Source organism: Spodoptera frugiperda, chromosome 16, assembly GCF_023101765.2.
Source record: "Spodoptera frugiperda isolate SF20-4 chromosome 16, AGI-APGP_CSIRO_Sfru_2.0, whole genome shotgun sequence".
In the NCBI taxonomy this organism is placed as follows: domain Eukaryota; kingdom Metazoa; phylum Arthropoda; class Insecta; order Lepidoptera; family Noctuidae; genus Spodoptera; species Spodoptera frugiperda.
The window spans coordinates 6443550-6463847 of record NC_064227.1 but is presented as its reverse complement, the minus strand read 5'-3'; the positions used below and the strand labels follow the sequence as shown (position 1 = coordinate 6463847).

At 35.8% G+C, this 20298-nt stretch overlaps 3 protein-coding genes across 4 annotated transcripts in view; all 3 read left to right on the top strand.

The window, feature by feature from the left end:
• Positions 1-20298, top strand: part of LOC118280755 (uncharacterized) — a 597023-nt gene that overhangs the window by 352649 nt on the left and 224076 nt on the right. The window lies entirely within an intron of this gene.
• On the top strand, positions 3748-5194 carry LOC126911614 (uncharacterized). Its single transcript, XM_050699640.1, has one exon. It carries the CDS (start codon positions 3808-3810, stop codon positions 5086-5088), a length of 1281 nt encoding a protein of 426 aa, XP_050555597.1. The 5' UTR covers positions 3748-3807; the 3' UTR covers positions 5089-5194.
• LOC118280756 (uncharacterized) lies at positions 7584-9695 on the top strand. The gene is made up of 2 exons (XM_035601128.2): positions 7584-7632; positions 8390-9695. The coding sequence occupies exon 2, from the start codon at positions 8399-8401 to the stop codon at positions 9680-9682; it is 1284 nt and encodes a 427-aa protein (XP_035457021.2). The 5' UTR covers positions 7584-7632; positions 8390-8398; the 3' UTR covers positions 9683-9695.

Sequence of the window (20298 nt, the reverse complement as noted above, 5' to 3'; positions counted from 1 at the left end):
CCCCATCACTCGTTAAGTTGTAGAAACCAAGGCATTTTTATCCACATAAAACTTTTTCTCCCATTTTTTATCAAACTTTTTAACCCTTAACCCTTAACCATACTTTTTAACGACATCACTGTACCACGTAAAACCCAGTTACCTTTAACGATGTCATTTCACTAAGATAATCTCAGTTCCTGAACTCCAGACATTGACACATCCAATTGTGGTGGGTGACGTCACGGGCCAGTCTTCTCCAAGTTACAGGGAGTTTACTAAATGTGTTAGACGCAGTTAGAAAAGTTAGACTTTCAGGTTTGTTGACAGGATGCTGGTAATGGGATTGTGAAGGGTTTCGGATGGTTATAGAACTGGTTTCTTCATCATAGACTGTGATAGTCCACTGGTGAATTAGGAACCTCCTCTATAAAAGAGTAAGAGGGAGGGTTTACCTCATAGATAGGTTAAAATCGCAATCGTTTGAGTTTATCATAAAGCGCTGCGATTGGTTTGGAACTTACCAACGAAAATTACTCGTACCAATGTGACTTTTTCCAACTTATATGTACTTTCTATGATTATTTAGACACCACTGATTAACGGTTAAAGTAAAGCTGGGCTTATAATTTCAAATTACTTATAAGTTTGAAATCGCCAACCCGCATTGAGCAAGCGTGGTGATTAATGCTCAAACCTCCGTGCGAGAATAGGTCTTTGGTCAGCAGTGGCCACTTATAGGCTGTTGATGTGATATGAACTGAATTTATCCGTATTATTCAAAATGGCGTCTAATGGTTACTTCTCATTTAATGGTTACTTAACCCAGTCCTAAGCAATTGTTTCCAATACAAAATCGTTACTAAGGAATAGTTTAAGTAATCATTAAATGTCTGTGAGTGCGGCAGTAAGTCATGTGGAATGGTTTTATCATGGTAATATTAAGTCAAATCCACATTCGTAAAGCAAATGAGACCAGTCTCCCCCTTGCAAAAATATCCTTATGACTATTGTGACCATGGATTCGTCAATTGGTCGGATAATTTGATCGGATTTAGGATAAATGATAAATGGTTTCGTTTCGTAAATTAAACATGAATATGTTTTTATTATTCTCTATGCTATAGTTGGAAGATGTGTCTTATTATGTACCAGCGAAATATTTTAAAAATGTTTATTATACTTATAGTATTAACCCTAACTTGACTGTCGCTCACTGAGAACCTGGCATCACTGACGTACAGACTGACATACTATTATTTATTTCCTTATTTATGGACATTTCAAAAGTAACTAAGTATATGGTTTAATAGTAATAAATGATTTCAGGTGACATTACACTTATTAAACCTAACAAACCAACAATAGTTTCAATATTTCTTAATCATAGTTCAATGAACTTCAAATCACACTCTATACAAACATTATCCAATCGTGAACTTCGACAAAAATTAACCTAATCAGGAACATCCACAGTACTCCCAAATATTTGGTCACAGTATTCATAACCCACCCTCACCATTTAATAACGGCTGGCTAACCGAGATTTATTTAGTCAAATATAACCAATGTGGCATATTTAATGTAATATTGACACGTGCCACGATATAATATATCTACTTAAGGTTTTTTTATCATATATTATTTACAATTGTAATGTAGGAAGGAAAAATATGGGAAATGGAACCGACTTCCCAAATTCTCATTTTTGTTAGTTAACTTGTTGTTCTAAGTTAAAAATTGAAAACTTTAATGAACTTTTCTGTTATTTACTCGGGGAAGAATAAATAATATTACCGTTTTTTATGGTATAAGTTGGTAAACGAGCGGACGGATCACCTGATGGTAAGCAATCGCCGCCGCGCCGTCCATGGACACTTGAAACACCAAAGGCGTTACAAGTGCGTTACCAGCCTTTTGGGGGTAGGCCGTAGGGGTAAACGGAACCCTAATATTGACTTAGTAGGTACAGCTTTTTTTCAATTCGAAAATTGAACTTGAAACCTTTCTTACTATCCATTGCAGGCATGCAATGTGCCTAAATGCTTAATACCTATCTAGTACTAATGCTACTTACTGCTTACCTATTATAAAGCAAGGATGCGCATACGCAAATCGTAAAATCTCATCCTTAGAAACATTATTCCATTATTCCAGTACTAATTAAAACAACGCAACGTTAGTACGATCGATTGTGCTTTACATTACTCGGGAATCGAACCGATATACAATCTCCTGCCGTCCGGTTAATTAAAAACTACGAACTGCGAGTCTGGACCGCAATCAAGGTACATTCATCAGATTTTTTGTAACAAAGGAAATTGGACTTTATGTTTGAGTGTTAAGGTTCAAAATTCTATGGCCATGTTAATGTTTCGTTTCGGTATTCCATTGGTTAATTTTAAGCTTAAAATAAAATTGTTTTGTGTCCGATTCTAGTACTGATATTTGAGGTTAGAAAGGAAATGCATTGTTCTGTTAATTATTTTTACTATTTACCTATTTACTTACCTAAAAACAAGTAAATACCTAATAAAATTATATAATAGGTAAATAAAAAACATACTTTATTAGAAATTACGAATTTATGATCAAGCGCATTCTTCAACCCGTTTCGTTTCGACGCTAATCGCTCGGACGGGCCGAAGTTTGCCGAGCGCTCCCGATGATTCACGAAGCTACCCGAACGAACTAAAGCCCCGCCCCTCTGCTCGTCGGGTCATGGCCATTCTCTATACGCAAAATTATTGTACAATATTTAGTAGATAAGATGACAAAATGTGTTAACATATTGTAATAGAACGATTTTTATTAACTTCGTCGTTTGTCGATTTGTTAGTGTGGCTGCCTAGTAAAGGGTCTCGGGTTCGATTCCCGTGTCAAGGAAGGGAAGTGAATACGTCATTTCTACGTATAGAATGTACTTAGAAGTGACGCGATAGTTCAAATCAATATATCTTCGAAAGTATTTGTTTCCGTAAGGAAATAAAAAATCTACAAGATATTTTAAGATATTCGGACATTAAATTAACAATTTGTCGTATTTTTTTAAATAACTAAACTCGCGTCAAAACATTTAGGTATTTATAAATCAATCTAAAACGAAACAATTTCATTAACCACAGATAATAAATGGCAGTTTTTTACGAACTGCCAAATAATAATGACTTATGTAGGTATTTATAGTAAAAAAAAGTATTATATATTTATTATACGAATAATAGATGAGTAGTAAATTAAATATTTTATCAGTAAGTAAGTAATAAATATAGATCTTAATCGAAATCAGTTTGTAAACAGTAACTTTAATAATTACTATGATTAGGTATCTTCCTTATTTTTACTTCACTGAATCTCGCTTCAAGGCACTGCAATTATTAATTGAAGTAATCTATAATCTATTATCCGAGGGCCCTTATTACATTTAACAAATGCGAACCATTTGCTCGTTGCCCCAAGCGGAGTCAGTTAGAACAATATTACAACAAAACAAACAGGAAATCGTTATTTTGTGTAGGCTTAGTCAAATTTGTATTGGTATTTATTACTTTATAATATAGGTACTTACTACTTATTTAATTTCATTGGGGTTCAACGTATTATTATACTTACAGGTGCAAAATAAAATCGCACACTAATTTGTTCATGTTCATTTAACGAAATATCGCGCATCGTTCTGTCTCTTTCACTCGCGCATCGCTCTGTCTCTTTCACCCGCGCACGACGCCGCGTCGTTCGCTCGGCTCGGGTCGGCTTCGACTCGACCAGTTGCGCCGCGCATACAGTTGTTGCTACACGTGTGTTATTGTCTGTGCTCCCGTGAACAAAATGGCGGACAACCCTACACCTGGCTCAAGCAAGCACACTTCGAATAAACAAGAAATAATACCAAGAAGTGCTCCAGAAAAGCTACGTATTATAAGACGTCTCGCCAAACAAATAAGACACAAGCCGAAAAAGTTTACATTTACGAAAAATACTATCTATGAAGTTACTGGTTTACACCCAGAAAACTTACGTCAATTATATTTGTTTGATTCCGATTTAATAGAACCAATTTCATTAGATCGATCAATAGTTTACAAAACCTGGGCTGAAAATTGCATAAAATTCAAATTACTTACAACTGAGCAACTGTTTTGGGCGTTAAACGCGAAGAATATACCTGTTTATATGGACATAGGTGATTTTAGAAAATGGTTATATAAGAATGATTTTATGTGGATACCAGGTTTCGGTGGCGATTTGGTGGTTATAGAATGTACTGAAGCACGTTTTGAGAGGTACTTGTACCTGCAGAATATGGCGCGTTACAGGGCAGAAAATAAACAAATATTCTTCATAGATCACGCTACTTTTAATTCTAAGGGAAGACTAGTAACTTTAAAAGAAAGCAACGCAGTATTGAAGAATGACGAACGTTTGGAAACTTATCAACGAATTCTTTTTGCTGTCTCCGAGGCTGGTTCTGACTGTTTGCAGTATGTTGAAGGTTTCACAGAGAAAGTGTTCCTCGATTGGATAAACCAAGTATTTCTGATTGCTGTAGGGAGACCCAGCGTTGTTGTACTGAGCTACGATAAGCATCATAGTGAAGAGATTATAAAAGTACCAACTTCGGAGAGCACGAAACGAGATTTGTGCAAATGGCTTGATTATTTCAACGTGCCTTACGATGCAGAGATGACCAAATTGACGCTGCATGAGCTGATTCAAAAGTATACTGATTTAACAGAGAAGATGTATGCAGTAGATGCTGTACTCAAGGCGAATGGTCACACTGTATTGAGGATACCGAATTGTATTAGAAAATTGACTCCAGCAACGTATTATTCAGATATGGTGGATTTGAATATGAAAGTCAATTTTGTTAATGAAACGAGTTTGGACAAAGAGGTTGTAATAGAAAACATTGGTAATATATTTGAGACTTGTTCTCCACATGAAGCTTGGGCAGCCATAATTAAAGAAGAACAATCTATTTTGGCAATGGATTCATCAGTCGATGAATTCATAAATGAAATTAAAGGTGCACGGATTAAATCTATATTAACTCCAGAACGAATAGCGAATATTGATTCTCCGTCGGATGACTCTGATTCGGAATAGTTGTTATTTAGTATTATTTTATTAAGTATCTTGATTTTGTCTTCCTCAATTCCTTGTTTGTTAACTACCTACTTATATTGTCAATAAAAGTTATTTTTTTAATGGATTTCGTTTGTTTTTATGCTTACATATAATCCCTGGATTTACTTAGTATGAATCAGTAAGTTCTGCACATAATTTAATTATAACTTTCGTGAGACATACTAAATTAATGATTATGCTATCGGCTTACTCATGTAACTGTTTGACGAGGAACTCGACTAGTTTCAAGTCATGCTAGAGGCTCATATTCATGAGTAGCATTCCGACAGAACGCGGCGATTGTGAGAGCGCTGACTAGTCGAGTTCCTCGTCAAACAGTTAGGTAGTAGTACGCCGATAACATAATAATATTAGTTCTGCACATGTTTACATTGTTATAAACAGTTGTCTCTGTTATAGGCGGGTCATTTTGATACTTAGCTATCCAGAAAAATATATTTAATTACTTACTAGAACTAAATAATTAGTGGTCTCTTCCTAAAAGTTACCTGCCAAGGGTTTCAATTAGCCACTAACTTAGTTCGCTCGAAATTTCCTGCCCACTCTATATTTGATGAGGGTCTACCGATTCGGTCCTCCAGGACTACCCTTGACCTCTTTAACCTCTATGATTAAAGAGAAAAATAAATGGACAATGTGCCTCTTTAATAAGGAATGGGATCGGTAATGGTTTTTGGATTAAACGTCTATTTTTGGGTAGTTTTTTTTTCGTGTTAAGCAAAGAGGGTTATTGTCATAATAATAGGATATTAGGGTGCTTATGCAGCTATGCTACGAAGATGTAATAGCTAAGCTGTGAAACCGTGTGGCTGTTTCAACTGAAACTAAGCTGTGAATTAAGTATGCGATGTATCGATAGTCGGAAAGCCATCGCACGATAAAGATCAATTTTAGATTAAGTATGTTGGACTGTAGGTATTATTATAAACTATGTAGATGCAAAAGTTAGAATAGAAGACCGGTTATGCACCCTTCTTAAGAAAAACAACTTATTAACTGAATAGAAACAAATATTTTTTTAACCTTTTCGCCGCCAACAACTTCTATAGAAGTTCAGGATTTTCGTGCCGTCCACGCCACTACTTCTATAGAAGTTCATTGTATCTACCTACTATAAGAAATACATTTACGATACATAAAACATTTGTTTCTTTGTAATTTTGTAATATGGACACGACGAACTATTTTTTCTCATGCAAAACAGACTATTTTCTGTTTTAAAAAGGTAAAACAAAAAAGGTTTCAAATAATTTTATGTCCCGCACGCCAACGACTTCATATCAAGTAGGCCAGTGATGTGACGCGAAAGTTGCATTCATTAGAATCTTTATTTACTATAATATTTGTTTTCTTTTCCATCGAATCGTTTTTTGAATTCTATGAATAAAAAGAAATTCCGGTCAGTATAAATAACGTATTACAATGCGTTTCAAAATTAATGTACATCTACCTATCAAATCATTTCATTGAAATTAATTATTATGTACTGAGGGTTTTCGATATTGCTAGACCCATCTCTACGTAATGGCATGATGTCGAGTGACACTAGCGCCGTCAACTTCAATAGAAGTAAACCTGTGACGTCGTAAGCGCATAGGCGTCAAGGTCATTGTGTCATAGTGCCGGGCGACGCGTGCACGCACATTTTTCTTTCCCAGTGCAGTGCAAAATGACCGAATATGATTCGGATGAGTTGTTGCGGCTGTTAGAAGGTGTGGAACCTGATTCTGACCTTGATGTTGAATAGGAAAGCACATCAGAAGAGGACGATAATATATTAAAATAGTTACCATCCATTTCCAAAACTACACATATGTTGCCACTTTTAATCACTACAAACAATGTTCCTAATTTTAAATGTAAACTAAAACCAAAAGCAAACCAAACTCTATAGAAAGAAAGAAAAGCATAGACAACTCTATTCCTTACGAAATTTATCGTGCTATGAACGCCAATGACTTGATATGAAGTAAACAGACTACGTTATGAAATGAATAGTGAAGTGGCTAATGTTACGAATTATTATTATTATCTCTAGCAACTCTATGCATGTATCTTCATCTCCGATAACGCATACCCATTTTTCTTAGTATAAATTTTCATAAAATAAAACAAATTACCATTATAATTTAACAGTTTGTATTTTTAATAGTAAATTTGAGTACCAATTTAAATTTACACATATTTTTTTTCATTATCGACATGATGTTACCGCCATCCCTACTTTCGTACTATACATTTGTTATACATTTATACGTTGGCGTACGGCGACACATCGTGTTTAGTATAGCTGGGCGGCGAAAAGGTTAAATAAAACAAAACTAAATAATAATTTAAAAATGCATGCACGATCCCTCTCTTCCCGCTCTTTGCAACCGTCAACCGTGCGAACACAGTACACCCCTCCCCGCACCCCGCACCGCAAGCGCTCGCGTCGCGTCTTCATTCAGTACGCAAAGTGATCAGGATTGGACCGCACGTCGATGTACCAAAGAATATTAGGTAATTATTCACTAATTTAACATGAATTTCATTACAATTTCATCCGTTTATTCACTTTAAGTTGCAGTATTGTCGATATTAACAGTTTTATAATGTTATTTTAGCTGCTAAAGCAATATCTTAGTTTGTGTGTTTTTTCCGCTTTGAAACCGGTTTTATCCGGCTTGCACTAGTTCATTGTTGTCGGATTATGTTGAACGAATGGAGTTTTCTAGTGAAATAAAGTGTTTCTGGACAATACTAGACTTAAAGGAATACAACCCTCCTCTTTCTCGTGCATTTGTCCCCCCTTTTTCTATATATGTATGTACTTAGTAGTTCATGATGACGTACTTTATACATGTAGATACCTACTCATGTTGAGAAAGCCCACAATTCCAGTTATTGGTACCTATAGTAGTCGTATGCGCGATAGGTAAACTTTAGGTTTCGGTTTCGATTCCTGAGTCACTCATATTTTATTTTTGGAATTTGTTTTTGTTTTAAATCAGATTCATTCATGTACTCTATGTATGGGAATAGTAATAATGGGAAAGTGAGTGTCATAATATTATTAAATGCTTGCATTATACAACTTATAGGTACTTAAATAATTATATCGTATGTATCCAATTGAATTGAATTGAATATCTTATTATGTATATATCAGTTACTTACAGTAAAGTACAGTATTAGTAGTATTTTACTTTAAAATAACTAGATTTTCTCTGGATTGTACATACTTAACTCGTGGTAATCAGTACTCCCTCTTTTGCAGAACTTGAAAATGAATAAGAAGATTAGTCAAAAGCGTCACGATGAAATATGCGACCGATTGGCAATAACCAAGCATTTGGTTGATAAAGTAAAATCATACGGCAATGTCACCGTGTCGGGTACACATAGACTGAAAAGTATTATTAGCCAATACACAGGCGTGAAAGAAGATATAGTAGAAGAAGCTTTAAACTATAAGAAAAAGAAGACATTCAGTGATTTGTACTTATTATCAGATCAAGTTTCATCTCATAAATATGACCCATCGGCATTTTCTCTGCGCTTCGAAGATGTAAGACGAATCATCTTTGATCTTTATGTAAACGAACTACAAATACCTAACAAGCATTCCATAATACAAGCCTTACTAAAGTTACCACGGTACAAAGACTACTCTGTATCGAATCTAGAAACCGACCTGTACTACATCGGGTTCATATGGAAACGACTTCCAAACTCTAAGAAATATATCGTAGTAGAAAAATCTGAACAATTCATGGAAAGGATGAAGTATTTGCAACGTATGCTGCAATATAGGAGTGATAATCGAGTGCTCATCCATGTTGAAAGAACTATAATCAAATACCAAGCGCCCCTTGAAATCACTATGGCAGCGTGCCCTCAAACAGGCCTTATCGACATCTCCTTACCTTTCCAAACACTATCCATGGAAAATTGGCTCCAAACTATAATTCATGGGATACCTTCGAACTCAGTGTTTGTCGTGCAACTCCCATCGAATACAGAAGAAAAAATGAACTGGATTCCGAACATTCATAGTGGAAAAGATGAAATGATTAAGTGGTTGGAAGCACATGGAATACCTCACGATCCCAAACAACATAGTGCTGAACTGTATACCTTAGTACAGAAATACAAATGCCACTACCCGTCTACTTATAAATTTGTTGCGTCTTTGGAAGCTGCTGGTCATGAGGTGATTATACGTCCTCCTGTACTGAATGGGTACTTCGATCTGTCCTTTCTCTCAGACAAGTTAAGCAGTTCATCCAGCATACATGCTAAACCTTTAATTACAAAGACCACTTTTCAAGAAATGATTTATGAGAAGTTCTCTGGGTATAGTTTATTGAAATGGTTAATGGACGATAGAAAGATGGCAGACAGAGAAATGCAGATGTTTGATGAGGATCAGAAACTGGAATTGGTTCTGGATAATCTTTTGGACAAAATAAATGATGGGTGTATTAGTGAGGCTGATTTAGATGCATGCGATGGAAAAGAGTGTGATCTTAAATTTTGTGATCGTATTTTAGTGCCACAGAACAAATGAGTAACTGTGAATATCTTTATCATATTTGATTGTACCATTTGATTCTGATTACTTAAAATAAAAGTTTTTTTTTACATCTATCACTGTTTTATTTATTTGTTAACATTGCTGTCTGATTATATTATAAATGGTAATGAATTTCAGTTTTTATGGATTTTGGAATCCATTAATAATGGTTGATATACCTACTAGGCTCACGAAAATGTATAAATTAGATTTTCTTCCTACTATGCATTGGCGGCGCTGATCGCTTATTATCAGGTGATCCGTCTGCCCATTTGACCTGTATTCTAAAACAAAATAAATAACATGTAGCTAGGAAAATGGTGATGGACTTAAACCATCTTCTACTAGTCAACAATTAACTGAAAATCCTAGCACACTATAAAACTGATAGCTCCAACAATTGTTTTACTGAAGCGAGACAGTGATACACATAATATAGCTCGGTCTCTTTCACACTTCGATACGTGGAAACCCAGGTGTCTGACTGGGTCCAAACGAGCGGAACTGTCGTTATGGTTGAGATGGCCTATCTACTGATGTAGCTTGCAATTTTCTTGAAAATAGGGGAAGTGGCATAATAATCTAAGTTCCTGCAACGTATTGCAACGTTACACCTTTTATCCCCGAAGGGGTAGATAGAAGTGCACATTACGGCAAGCCGCTGTACAATGTACACCCACTTTTCACCATTTGTGTTATGAGTCCCATGTAATAGAGGATGAGCCTACTGCCATATACTGGGCACAATTCTAGACCCCGTGCCACCACTGAGAAATTTTCGAAATACCGAAAAAAAAACCAGTAATTCTTTTCTCGATGCGGGAATCGAACCCGAGTTGCCTTGTCCTGAAGCCGCACTTGCGGCCAACAAGGTGTCTCAGGTTCTAATCCCTAGTCGAGCAAAGTGGTATTGAGTAGCTATTTTTTTATTTTCTTTTTGGATAAGTACATGAAGTCAAAATATAGTTGATGGATAAGTTCGTGTTAACATTCATTGTTTATTATGCACTGCTAATCTTTAAAAAAATAAATGGCTTAATGTTAAGTTTAGTCAAAAATCTTTTCATAAAGTAACTGAAATCTGAAATTGAATACGACAACACGTCGGCTCGTGTAAATTTATGAAAAGTTATGTAACCGGGATACGAACAGGCGTGTCACATGCAAATACCCTCATGTTATACGGTATTAACATCAGGGGTTTTTTAAAACACAACACTGAGTTGGTATTACGTTAAGTGAATTCGATTTCTGGGTGTTATAATGGCTCCATGTAATTTTGAAGCTAAAAAACCATAATAAGAGTTACTATTTAGGTACTGGTCAGATTTTTTTTCGATTAGAATTGCGTTGTGTGGGAATTGAACCCGCTTCAGATTGCACGGCAACCAGTTGCCCAGCCAGTGCGCCGGCCGTGCAGTCAATTTGAGGCTCGCAAGATCGAAAAATATCAACGGTGGGTATTTTGCTTAACTCGGAAATAGATCCTGAGACTACTTGCTCGGAAGATGTAGGTAGTTACAAATACTAGACCTATGACACTTTTACGTATTAAACGAAAAGAAAATATTTTGAAAACTATTCATTGCATTATCTATCCTTTAGTAGGTACTAGGTACCCATGCAAAAGTGTTTAGTTTATAAAATAACAAGAACTTACTTTAATATACTTACCCCTGTACTCAGTCATTTAATGGTTACTTACCCAAGTCCTTAGCAATTGTTTTCAGAACAAAATCTCTGAGTGCGGCAGTTAGAAATGTTTGCTTTTAATTATAATAATATGTTTTAAATTCCTTTTTTTTTTTGTTTACAGGTAAGAACTATTTCTATGGAAGCCATCACTAACTCAAGTTTTGTAAGTAGGTACATGAATAATGCTATGGTAAAGAAGACAACTAAAACTATACTCTATTCTTGCCGTGGTTGCAATAAGAGCCAAAGAAAGGCTTACATATTTTGACTGAGAAACTATCAGCAGTGCTTTTAGACCAGACCCAATCTTCCCAATCCCCGATTCCCCAACAACCCTTAAATTCTTAACCCCCAAAAGGCCGGCAACGCACTTAACGCCTCTGGTGTTTCAGGTGTCCATGGGCGGCGGCGATTGCTTACCATCATGCGATTCGTATACCATAAATGAACTATCTTTTGCATAAACAATACTGCACGGTTGGCGCGGTGGCTGGGTAACCGGCTGCCGCGTAACGTGTAACGGGTTCGATTCCCGCATGGAGCAACTCTGTGTGATCCACAAATTGTTGTTTCGGGTCTGGGTGTCATGTGTATGTGAACTTGTATGTTTGTAAACGCATCCATGACACAGGAGAAAATCCTAGTGCGTGCGTAACATTTTAATTAATTTTTTTTATTAAAAATGCTATTTTAATAACAGAACCAACAAAAAACTAGTCTTCCAATAAACGGTTCGTAGCTTTTATTGTTTTATAGAAACAGAGAAATGAACAAATAACTACACTTTTATTGCTAGAGATCGGACGACAAACAGACAAACACTCTTATTTGGTTTTTAATACATTTTTAATTGGAAAACGTGGTTCTATGGAAGTCAGTGGAAATTGCTGTTGTTATTGCGATACTACTAGTTATGTTTTGAATTGATTCGATTATGAGATGCTCGAAGTTAGACTCGTAGATGATTGAAACAGTTAAGCTGTAGTTACCGAGGTTGTTTTCTTGATGGGTGATCATTTTAAACTTTGTATAACGTCTCTGTGACTAAAATAACTTAGTAAATAACTTTGTACTTTATTTTCGTGGTTGTAAATTCTATTTTCCTCTGTAGTAGGCACTTTAGTATAAAAGGTGAACTAAATCATAGATACTCTATTTTGGTAGGTAGCTTTTTTGTGTATTAGGAGGCAAACGAGCTGACGGTTCACCTGATGGTAAGCGATCAGTGCCGCCATGGATACTCACAACACCAGAAGAGCCACAGCCTTTTAAAATGGAATATGTTTTCTTCTTGTTTGAATGTCGTATCAGTTCAAGTTAAAACCTGCTATGAGGTAATTAAATAAATGTTGATAAAGTGAGAGAGGTAGATGTATATAAGGACAAAATTAAAAGGAAATTGTTTGAAAACACGACATGTCACATCAGAATTTCTTACTACATAAAAAGCACTGCTTCAGCAAAAACATATTCAGAAATCAAACTAAGAAATTAGAGTTCCTTAAGCAACCAAAACAAATCCGTACAACGATCAATCACGTAAGGAACAAAAATGGCGGCGCTGCAAAAAACTTTCGGACACGATTACACATGTAACTATACAAATCCAGTTTACCTTGATCTCTCTTCATAACACCTTTCTAGGCAGTCAGGGGTCAGTGTATACTGGTATCGCACAGCCGTCAAAAGTTCGAATATCGAACGCACACACCGAACCGACCAATCCCGTGGGATCATTTCATTAGTGGAATATTTAAATATCAAAAGAATACATTTCGGCTTGATTCACCTCCGCATTCATTATGTATGTATACTGGTTTTTATTATTTTTTTTATTACTATCTCTTTCAATGGTTCTGTATATTTTTTGTTTTTTAGTGTCTTTTTTTGTCTTATCTTAGTTGTGTCATTTTTGTTTACGGATTCTTCGAAGGGGTAGGCAGAGGTACACATTACGACACTGCATTTGTGTTATAAGTCCTATGTAATAGGGGGTGAGCTTACTGCTATATACCTACTGCGCACAATTCTAGGCTCCGTACTACTACTGAGAAATTTTCAAAAAACCGAAAAAAGCCCAGTAATACTTTGCCCGACCCGGGAATCGAACCCAAGCCTCCTTGTCCGGCAATCGCACTTGCGACCACTCGACCAACGAGAATTGTTGTGTTGTACTGATTACTTGGTTAAATGCGAAGTAATTGGCATCAATTACATCAAAGCTGACAGCTGATTTGTAACGATCGTAGAACGCAAAGGGTTAGCAACCCTGCCCATACCTACGAATACGAATGTAACCGTCTTTGTTTTGAAAAATAACACGATTTAAAGATTTTTTGGATACCATCATATCAAAATTTTCGAGCCGGAGCTCCGGTAACTCGCTAGGTAGTCCGCAGAAATGATTCTTAACTAAGGTTTAATTTATTTCGTGAAGATTTAACTACCTACCAATGTTGCTAGATATAATTATGAATAGTATTTTAGTCTCAGTGTTGCCAGTAAATAATAAACATTCCATAGCAATAGTGTTAGACAATCCCACGATCATTATTACTTCGTGATTTGACTACGCAACATATCCTATTAATCCATACAAAGTTATAACAACATAAAACACTTGAAATTCAACCTTATTACCTTAACATAAGAGCTATAACGACGGCAAACTAACTTTGTATTTAGTTGAAGGATATCCTGGAATATTGTAAAGGATTTTCAATCGTATGGCTTTAAGGATAGGGTTGAGGTTGAAATGTGTATGTGAAAGCTACAAAAGTTTTTATGAGACGCTGTAAATATGGTTGGTTTAAGTGTAATTCTGATTGTGTTTGTAATAATTGTAATATGTAGTGTGACGTCACTGATAGGAGTTGTCTTAATGGTGGTGTGGTCGTCAGTGCGGTTGTTAAACTAAGAAAGATCGATTCCGTCGATGCAATGACAAATTTTAATTTAATATGGATTCTTGGTTGAAACAAAATTCGCTGAGTAAAGTCCTCTATTGCAATAGAATTGATGAAGATCAGCTGACCTAGGGCTCACGAGTTCGATTCTTGTGGTAGACAAAAATATAAAAATGTTTAAACGATTCATGTCCAGTGTTGAGGAATAGGCGAGGAAATAATCATAAAAGCACAGACGTGAGTGGGAGGCAAAGCATTTGTAACGCCTTTGGTGTTTCGGGTGTCCATGGGCGACGGCGATTGCTTACCATCACCTCGTTTACCGGCTTTTACCATAAAAAAACATAATAAAAACCGTAACATTATTTATTAAACTCCCGAGTAAATAACAGAAAAGTTCATTAAAGTTTTCAATTTTTAACTTAGAACAACAAGTTAAGTAACTTCGTCCAAGCCAGCGGAAGGGTTAAACTTTAACTTAAACTTACTTCTTTGGGTTTTGTTAACATATACATTATTAAGGTATGTACGTAAAAATGTGGGTTTAAGGTTTGAAGATAATGAGTGTGGTCTGAAAGTTCCGTAGTGTGATACACTACGCAACTTTCAAATTATGAGACAAACTGCCACCCTCACAGACATTTAATGATTATTGAAACTATTCTTTAGTAACAATTTGGTTCTGAAAACAATTGCTAAGGACTGGGTTAAGTATCGATTAAACGAATCTGAGTACGTCTATTAACTAGGTTTCTGAAAGATTGATCAACGCAAAAGTTAGTGTCTTGAATAAGTCCCATGTAATGGGGAATGAGCCTATTGCAATATACTGGGCAAAATTCCAGAAAAAATTGAAAAACCGAATAATGCCCAGCTGTGCTTTGCTCGACCCGGGAATCGAACCCGAGACTCCTTGTCCGGCAGTTGCACTTACGAATACTCGACCTACGAGGCAGTTCTACCCTATACCTAATATAGTACTTTTTCTAATTACCATTTCTGCCTTCAAAATTCGGAATATGAGCTCCACACATTATGTCAATATCACAAACTCCTATAGGCGAGAGAAAATCATTTACATGCACATTGGAGTTTAGAACGTATTAACGTTACTTAGGATGTATATTAGAACGACAATTAACACCCTTACACGATGCCTTTGTTCTGCCAAAGGAAATTAACACTAATTAACACATTTCATTCGCAATCTTCACAAGTTTAGATATCTTGCCTTAAAATCTGACCTAGTTTTTAAGAAAATTTGCCATTTAGACCTAAATTAGGTAATTAAGTGGTATTTTCTCTTTTAATTTAATTTTCTAGCTGCGGTTTTGCTTCTGAAAAATCAGCCTTATGTTCATATTGCCATTGTATCTAAATTCTTTGAAATCAGATCTGTTTTAAGGCCTAAAATCTAAAACATCATCATCATTATCCTCCTTATCAATGACATTCAAATGAATGACTTTATTTAAACAACTGAAGATTTTATAAGCAAAATATCTGTGGTGGCTTTGATTGCTTGTCATCAGGAGATCCGTCTTCTCGTGACGGCCTGTAAAAATATAAAAACAGAAGATTAGCGTTTAAAATGCCAGGCAAACTAATATCTTGATATGTTACAAGTATACAAAAGTCCATAATAGGAAACCTATTAGTACTTTTTGTGCCTTTACATACTCCTATGTACCTTTTAAAACCGGTCACGTCTACCGTCCCCTTCGATACACGTCCATTAGTGAGTGACTGTGCTAAACGCTTTTGCCAAATCAACTGGAAAGAGGGGTACCCCAAGGAAGTATCTTGGGTCCTGAGGCTATAAGGTCCATGATTTTTATGGTGTCACATGTCTTTGAAATGTTGTGCGATATATGTAGGGGGTCTCTTAATGGAGTGAATGTGTGTATGTGTTCACTGGGCACGATAGACAGCTGAAGTAAATTTGTAGCGAGATATAAACGTATTTGGTATTGTGATGGGCGTTTGTGTTATAGCCATGTTGAATTGCTTTGCTTGGGTGCTATTCTCTGACTTCTTGGATGAATTTGACATTGGTTATTTTGCATAAACCTTGGTCCTTTCAATCATAGATAGAAATAAAAACTGTTATTTTTGTCAGTCTTTCGAGAATTAGGTACCTATCCAATTCACACGAAACACATTTTAAAATAAAGCGTATTATTCCAAAATATTTTTGCAAAATAAATAATACTAAAGTGACAAGATTATCAGCTTAATAGACGGGGCCGGGAGGCGAGTAATTATCTTATAGGACCCTTAAAACATCTTGCTTGGATCCTCATTAAGTGAGAAATCAGAATGCTAGGTGTCAAGGTCTGATGGACAGGGTACGAAATGAGGTGGTGGAAACATACGGGTTTGGGTTTTGAGTGTACACGTTAATGAAGAATATCAGCTAGTCTTTTGGAAATATTTGGTGTTTCTGTAAGCTTGGTTATCATTAAAATATTAGCCCTTTTTTTGAAGAGGGAAAATTATCCAATGGCTTCTCCCCGCCTTTGCTGAGGTAAGAGGGAGTGTCAGACTCTTGATAAACTAAAAACCATCCCGTTCCTACTCCTGCTCGTTGAGCGGGAGCTCCGGTAGACCCAGTAGGTAGACCGCAGCTCCGGGTCGGGCATCAGCTGTAGGTATTGAGACTAATACTTTGCTCGATTTATCTATTCAACGAAGAAGGGAGGAAGTAATCTTTTAACTGTTAAAAAATACATGTTTTACGTAAAAAGTTACGGGCTGCATAGAAAATTACTTTTTGATGTATTTGTTTTTGATTACCCATCACACCGTACGTGATTTAAAACGGTATATTTAATGCAGTGTTTTGATACTCTCGACTACATTATATAAGTTAAATACTTACATAAAGTAAGTACGACTGTCAAGCGCGAGGTTGCAGATTCGAATTCCTGGTCGGATAAAGCTCTCACTAGTATAGATAATCCTTCAACAAAATGCAATTGTTATCATATCAAAAGCGAATAAAACTAACACAATAATAATTAAGAGAATAAAACTGTTTTCTGTGATATTTAACAAATGTGTTGATAGAATAATTTCGGTATTGAAATAATAATGAAAAGCAGCCTTAGTAAAATATGAATGTAATTAGATCCTGTGGGAATCCTTTTAACTGATGCTGGCCAGGATGTTTTGTAAACTGATATTTGGATGTAGAAGCGAAATTTTGATCAGTATCAAGTGTAGGCAAACTCGTGTTAAGGTCAGGCTTGTTATTGTGTAAGGGGTGGGTAGAGTGAAACTATCTGCCGCACTCAGAGATATTTAATGATTACTTAAACTATTCCTTAGTAGCGATTTTGTATCGAAAACAATTGCTAAGGACTAGGTTAAGTAACCATTAAATGACTAAGTACGGTAGTTAGTGACCATTTCCACTGATACTAACCTATGTAGCTGTATGAGGAAGATGCGCAGCTCGAGTGTGCGATGTATCTATAGTAGGTACGCCATTCTCAGCACGCATCTTCCATACCAAAAAAAAATAACATAGATTTCCACTAGTGTTAAGCTATGTGTACCAATGAATATAATAGATGGAAGCCAAACGCATTTACAGCAACGAAATATAGCACATCTCTGATGGAAAAGTATCCTAAGACAATAAAACAGTCGCAAATGCCCAAGAAATCAATTCAACACAAAATCACGTTTCAATAGCTCAAGACCACCATCAAACTGAAGTATCAGTTCCACAAAGAAATGTTCTAGATTTATTCTAGAATTTATGCCGTAACAGCGATATCGTGGCCACGAGCTGTCGATGAAACGTTTCATCCACACGATTTTAGTGCAAGTTAAATTATGTGGTCGTGTCGGTCTGTTGTTGTGCTCAAAGTGCAATTAATCGTTTTATTTTGAAATTATTTTGGTGTTTGTTGTCGTTTTGTTCTAAATTTTCTGTGTTATTGTGTGTTTTTAATATTGATTTATTTGAATTATACTTTCAATCAAGTGATTTATGTATGTTGTACTTAATTCTTAAAATCAAGCGAGACTTACTCGTATTTCTAATGCCCGAATACTCGAACGTCAGTCAAATATAGCCGTTAGTTAAGTCTAACTTAAAGATAAGCATTGCTCAAATATAACTGGAATACTGAAACGCCAGTTAATTCAAATTAAGTTGTAGTTAGCTGAGCAGCCGTTAAATGTTTGCTTTATGGCAACATTCTGTACAATAAGCATGTTCTCGATTACAGAATAAATTATATATTCGTTTCACGCAGCGTGATTTGATCAAAAAACTAATTCGATAATAATTGATGTACTAAAATTGAAATAATTTGGCCGTAATAAATTTTATTACATTCATGTACATATTTTACTAATATATATCATAATAAAAATTATATTTTTAAGTACCTACACCCAATTATAATATTAAGTTAAAACATAAATTATTACGACTAGATTATCGTGTGGTGAAACGTAAAAGTCAATTGACTTTGACATAATTGAATGACACGATGCGCGCATTGGATGCGCGAAATTGTCTCCTGCTTAAAATTGTTCATTATTATAATTCGATTTATGTTATGGAAGAATAAAAGAAGCGTGGCCAATTATACAATCGCTGAAAATGATATCCTTTTAGAGCTGATCAAGAAGTAATTATGCAATCAAACAAACTTAATACTTGTAGGTATAACTGTAATCTGATTTATTGCAAAATAATGTGCTTTTTGCTATAATTATAGTATAGGGAGCACGGTGACCAACGATACAAGACACTGCCATCCCATCGCCGCCTATAGTGTTATAGTTATAATAATAAAACTATTTTAATATGATTGAATATGTGTATTTATTGCCATAACCAGTTGTATCTACCAGATTTTGATTGCTATCCAGACTGGGTTGAGCAATTTGGGTCTCCTCCACCTCAGTATAGGAAAGAAAGCATCTTAAATAAGATCGTCTTGCCTTGATCATCATCATCATCACTATGCCAGTACGGTATTGAACAATGGCACGCTATTGTGCTCGATCTTCATCTCTCCATCACTACCAGCCACCTTGCGGATATCGTCAATCCACCTAGCTGGATGGCGCCATACACAACGTTTGCCTGAACGCGGTCTCCACTCCAGAACAACGGTCATCAGTTCTTCGACAAAAGTAACCGACCCACCGCTAATCCTTTGGGCTACATCAATAGCTTTGGTTCTCTGCCGGATCATCTCGTTACCTTCAAAAAGACTCCGAGCATAGCACAACAAACATAAAAGCGTGCACGAAATTCCACATCATTATATTGTTTGAATGCATTTCAATTTCACTTCATAGTGTCATGGTGGACAACTTTCATCGTCCGAAATATAAGAAAACCACGATAGAAACATTTTAAACAGGAATTCACACGTAATTTATAATTTTTCAAAGCTAGATGATAGGATGACAAGCCGTCAAAGCGTTTAGGAGGAGGTCAGACCACCCTTACATTTGAGTGGACTTTGACATAAGTTTGAGACATGCTCAACTTTAATAATCGTTTCAGTATTCCGTTTTTTCATTTAACTGGGGTTTGAGCAATGCTTAACTTTAAGTAGATCTTAAATAGTTAACTGACGTTTGAGCATACCAAACTAGAATTTAACGGCGTGCTCAATGATTTGAGCAGCCGTTAAATATTTGAGAGACGATTGAGTATTCGGGCATAAGTCTTTCAATTGTTATAATTTTTATAAACGTTACCCTATACTAGAATTTTCTATACAACACAGATGTGCATTACATTCCTATTTCAGTAATTAAAGTTAGCAAGGCAAACTGATATGTATTGCAGTGTTATTCTGTTGTGTTTATTTTCATTCCGAACACATAGAAATATTTTTAAGGAGTGGTGTAAACTGTGTCAAGTAGATGCGATAATAGATTTGATATCTTTTCCTTAAAAACACAAAAAAAACCATTCAAATTAATCACCACCAAAACCAAAGCCTTTCCACGTCTTCAAACGAAGCTCAT